This window comes from Pundamilia nyererei, unplaced genomic scaffold (genome assembly GCF_000239375.1).
Source record: "Pundamilia nyererei isolate P.nyererei 1_Seehausen unplaced genomic scaffold, PunNye1.0 scaffold00006, whole genome shotgun sequence".
NCBI lineage: Eukaryota > Metazoa > Chordata > Actinopteri > Cichliformes > Cichlidae > Pundamilia > Pundamilia nyererei.
Genome location: NW_005187407.1, coordinates 5,943,554 through 5,949,019, shown reverse-complemented (window position 1 = coordinate 5,949,019; position 5,466 = coordinate 5,943,554). Strand labels below are relative to the sequence as shown.

The 5,466-nt window shown below is 39.3% G+C and overlaps 1 protein-coding gene across 1 annotated transcript in view; it reads right to left on the bottom strand.

The window, feature by feature from the left end:
- The window catches only part of iqgap2 (IQ motif containing GTPase activating protein 2), a 36,466-nt gene that overhangs the window by 19,749 nt on the left and 11,251 nt on the right, over positions 1-5,466 (bottom strand). The window contains exons 5-8 of the mRNA XM_013914101.1: positions 2,093-2,160; positions 1,226-1,339; positions 922-1,100; positions 361-367 (exon numbers count right to left, since the gene is read on the bottom strand). Coding sequence (XP_013769555.1) covers positions 361-367; positions 922-1,100; positions 1,226-1,339; positions 2,093-2,160 — 368 coding nt within the window. The remainder of the gene's footprint in view (positions 1-360; positions 368-921; positions 1,101-1,225; positions 1,340-2,092; positions 2,161-5,466) is intronic.

Genomic DNA, 5,466 nt, shown 5'->3' with positions numbered 1-5,466 from the left:
TTCTCATTTAAATTGGTGTGGTAATATCAATTTAAAAAAAAAAAAAAAGAAAAGCTAGTGCTACTGTTTGCACAGCGTTTGTAAAGAGAATGGGAGGAGAGGTGCTGGATGGCGTGGAGCGTTAGGTAAATACAGCTTACAATGCAGTCACTGGAATGTGCTGGCAAAGCCTGTAGAGCACATCAGCGCAGGCAACCATTTTCAGATGTCCGTGCAGTTCTCGAGTTAATATAGCTGCCACATACATATCACACTTCTTTATATTCCTTTGGAAAATGTCTCAAATAACACACATGATTCAGAAATTTCTAGAAACTACATTCAGACGTACAGCTCTTAAAATCTGTCTGTGGTCAGCACGTGTGCTCTTGAACACAGAAAACATGTCAACCTCAGCAGCAGTAAGAGGTGTAACTTAATCAAACCTGCTTACATGGTTCAAGGTTGGTTCAGGTTAAAGGGGTGAGGACAATTTTAACAAGGCTGAAGAAGAGTTGCATTGTTTCATTTTTTCCATCTAAAAAATAATCAAAAAACAATTATAAACCAAACGGTGGCTCTAAAACCAAGGTGTGAACAGTCGATAGAAAATATTGATGGATCCCCTCCAAGATGATGTTTTCCCAAAGTACAAACCTTATGAGTGTTTATAACACTCATAATTCCTTTGCCTCTAAGCATAAATGACAATGAACAATACAAAACCTAACAGCCTCAGTGTACGCTGGTAAGCAATCAGAATTGCCTATTCTCAGTCTCTGATACAGCACAACCTGTTTTATGACTCAGCAGTCCAGTCTATTCTAGTATGCAGCTACATTTTAAAGCATTAAGACTCCAGTGTAGAGCTAGCCCTGCAGCTAAGATACTAAATAAAAAGGAAAAAGCTCCAAGAGATCACTGAAGTGTTTGTCTTCTCACCCTCCCTGAGGACTGATCCCGCTTGCGAGACTTGGTCTGACTCAGTGTGTCCTGATATTCTTGGGCCAGAGGTTCCTGTGTGTTCCTCAGCATTGCGTTAGGATTGTTCAGGGCTCCCATTGTGACAGATGCTTGACCTCTATCAACCGCTTCATTGATGGCAATCACAGCAGCATGTACTAAGGAAAACAAAACAAAACATGGATTTAGTGGAGGATATCACATATCAGATCAGATAACTCAGTTTACTTCAGTCAAAAACAACTGAGTGGTTAAAAGATCACAAGGTTAAAAGATCACTCACAGGCAGCTTCATCAATCGACAGCTCATTGGCCAGGATACCTCCAATTTTACTGAAAGCTGGCATCTGAATGCCATACTTTTCCAGTTCACTCCTCATGTTACTGATCTCTTCCTCTGTAAAACACATATATTACTGACATGAGAAACAACTGCGACACGGCACATTGGAATAAAAAAATAAAATAAACAAATAAAAACAACAAAAACAAAACATACAGTTGGGACAAATTTCTAACCAGTATAACTGTTAAATGGGGCATCAGAACACTAACAATGACTTAAAATCAATCTGCCAAAACCCTAAAATAAATATTTCATAACGTTCAAAAAACTAGTTAAAAATGATCAAGTGATATTAGAACAACAGACCCCTCACACCACACATGAGGAGAGTAAATGTCCTTTGTTAGAGGAAAATTAAGATGAAGACATGTTGCTCTTAGAGCACCATGACAGTTGCTTGCAGGAGAACATGGGTACACACGAGGTGCCATCAAAAGGTTCAGGGCCTTGCCCCATAAAAAGCTAATAGCTCCCCCACTTTTTAAATCCAATTTCCCCTTCAAGGTCATCGTCCTGCTTTTAGGGCAGCTGCAATTTATAAATTGTTCCATTTATGGTCCCATTACTTGAGTGGATGATCATCACTAGTGATAAGAGCCTGATCTCTGGTAATGAACCATTGGTCATAAAATTCTGCTATAACATGAAGAACACATGGGAACCGTGTTGTGTTGTACCATCACGTGAGGACTAACAAGCAAAGTGATGCTGGACTAATAATATGAATGTAGTATGAATGAGATTGTGCGTTATAAGGTTTGTGCTATGTTTCACTTTCAGGTAATTTATATGGTAGATGGTTACCTGTGAAGTCCACTTTCCCTAGAAGGTCTTGAATCTGTGGTGCAATTCCCAGTTTGTACAAGTACAAGCTGGAAAAAAAAAAAAAAGACACAAACACATACGATGTAAGAGTTGTGCAAAAAAGAAGCGATACAAAACACTGTAGATCATACCATGAAAATAAAACTATTTATTTTTTCGATCAAGATCGCTTCGGTATCGTCTTCTCTGCAGTGTCACACTTACACCACAAGGGGGTAGCACTGTCTCAAATTACAATAAGCACTGTGACAACACTAAGCAGACTCCGTGCACTACCTAGCAGATAAATTTAACAAGGAGGTGACTGGAAACTTCATAAAACTTTCATCTTCCGGCAGGTACTGGGTAACTGGCAATGAATTATAGATACTTAAATGGTAAATGCCTGCATTTGTATAGTGCTTTTCTAGTCCCTAAGGACCCCAAAGCGCTTCACACTACATTCAGTCATTCACCCATTCACACACACATTCACACACTGGCGATGGCAAGCTACATTGTAGCCACAGCTGCCCTGGGGCGCACTGACAGAGGCGAGGGAGGTCTGGCATCAGTACAGCTCTGAATAAAGGAGTTGTAGTAGCTAGTGGTTGTTCTGCCCTTTGGTCCCAGCATGTGTAAACATAAGATGCACTCTGTCCTTGGCACAGAGAGGTTTGAAAGAGACCATCTAAAAAATCTGCTTTTACAAAGGGTAATTTTCCAACATGCAGGCAGCTGATTTGGTCTGGGATACAAACACAACAACAGCTGACTGGGGTTAATGAAGGTGGCTGATTACCAGCTACAGGGGTTAAAGACGATCAGCTGACTAGCTTGGTGGATTCCCTTTTTTTTTTTTCCAAATCTCTACCACTCTAAGATTTAAAACATCTACTTATGAGGTCAGCATTGTACCTAAGGAGGAATAACATTCAATGGGAACTTGTGGGACTTGAACTGGATTTGCAGGGAGGAAGAGCACGTGTGTGCATAAGGGGAGGAAGGAAACCAATTCTCAAAGGACCTCACCAAAACACTACAACAGAGAAAACAAGGCAGGCAGCTCCCATAACCACTCCCCAAATGTGTGCTTAGCTGACTGGATGGTTTAGAAAGTCAAAGTCATTTAGACTAAGTAAGCAAGGGCCTACAGCGACGCACAAGCCACGGAAAAAGACCACCAACCTTTCACAGGAAAGCAAACGTAAAGTTAAACACTGAAACTACAACTAATAGTATAGAGTGAATATAGCTGTCTATAGCTCAATAACAGAGTCTGGATAATATATACAGCATGGCACATCTAAAGTAACACACAGAACCTCCTTGTGCTACTAAAGTAGAAACCATGTTTTCCAGTTTCTGTTTCATATCATTTACTAAGTACCACTTCTGCTTTTGATGTATAGATTGGAGGTTAAGCTTCATGGACACACTGTACAAATGTGGTCAGAAGTTTCCGTGCGCTCACCGTGGTCATGAATATCATGGTATTTGTGGGATTTGAATGATTTCTTTAATGAGCCTTTTGAACTGTTCTTTTTCCAGGGGGAATGATTGCACAGCATACATCTTAATTAAATTTAGAAAACAACCACGTCAACAAGTTTGAAATTATTTTGGATTTTCTCTAAAAGAAGATTAAGTAAATACAAATATTTACATACATCCATACATACAGCCCCACTAGTATTTGATTAAATGCCCTTTGGCAAGTTGCACAATGACCAGATACTTTTGGTAGCCATCAACAAGCTTCTGGCATGAGTCTGGCTGGATATTTGACCAGTCTTCTTAGCAGAACTCACCAAATTCATTTTTAACTGGTTGGATTTCTGGCATGAACCTGGCTTTCAAGTGTAGTCCACAAATTTTCAATCAGGTTGAGCTTGGGTCTTTGGGAAGACCATTCCAGAGGTTTAACGCCTGCTTTACCCATTCTAAAACACTGTCCTCTTGGATCATCAGTTGTGTCCAATATTCAAGTTTCAGTAAAGCTTAAATGTGTTGATTTTCTCAGCCCATGGTCATGCAACTTCACTGTGAACAGGTGATACTGTTGTTCCAGCATTTTCCAGTTCTTGGCAGGCTTGAGCCTTGGTGGTTTCTGGGCTTTCACCAATTTTCTTTCATCTGACGGTGACAGTTTGGGTCTTCTTCTAAATATTGGCAAATCAGTTACACATCAAAATAACTTGTACTCGCATACAGTTGTTTAAACTGGTGATCTTAGAAACTGCAGTTGTTTAGAAATGGCTCCAAGAGACCTTACCAACCTGTGTCAATCTACAGTTTTCCTTCTTTGATCTTCATCAAGTTCCTTGGACTTTCCCATTGTTCTTAGCATTGGTTAATCCAGTGAGTGCTGACAGACAAATTATTTTATGCTACCAGTTGAATAAAGCATGACCATGAAGTTAATAGGCCTTGGCTTTGTCAAGTTAGAAGAAACTGAACCTTCAGCACTACTTATTACAACAGATAGGTGAATATGTTTACACATTTGAGTGTATGCATTTCTGACCTGGCATGGATTAGAGAATATCCTAAAACAATTCAAACTTGTGCAACAGTTTTATATTTTTCTTAAAGTCATTAAAAATGTATTCTGTACAATCATTCCACCCTGGGAGAAAAAAACAAACAAACAAAAACAACAGTTTAAGGGAATCAAGAGCCTAAAATGATCATGATATTCATTCCCATCATGATGATGTGTAAACATCTGACCACAAGCATAGTAGTTTTATGAGCTGTCGATAAATTCTGTCTGTAGATACAAAATAAGCATTTCATTTCCAATTCAAACCAAAATGTTTGGTTTAGTCCAACACAACCCAATCCAAATTAAATAAATAAATAAATGTTAGCGAAAACAGTATGTACTAGTCCATATAATCTACAGCTGCGCTGTATACATTGTATGGACTTGGCACAATGACATCACCTATAATCTTGTGTGGAAGCCTTGAGCTGTGCACTTCTGACCTTCGCTATTGCATGCTAGGAGAGTGGCTTGTTAGTTACATGGTTGTCCCAACCTAATCCATTCCCTGCTTTATTCTCCTTTTAACTCAAAGTAAACATGATGTTGTTTTCGTTAGTTCATCAAGACACCACGGAAAGAGGTCATGGATCAACTGAGCATTTGACTTATATCGAGGTTTTGCAGAAATGTGACTACTAACCATGTGACATTAACTTCTCTGCCATTTTGGACATGTGACAAGCGTGGTGACAATGTTGGATCATCCATGACCATCTGGCAACCACTGGTCATAAGGGAAAAATTCCCAACACTGGTTGGGAGTGGTTGTTGGAGGTTGATAGCAGTCGATGAAGAAAAAAAAAAAAAAAAAAAAAAAAAAAAA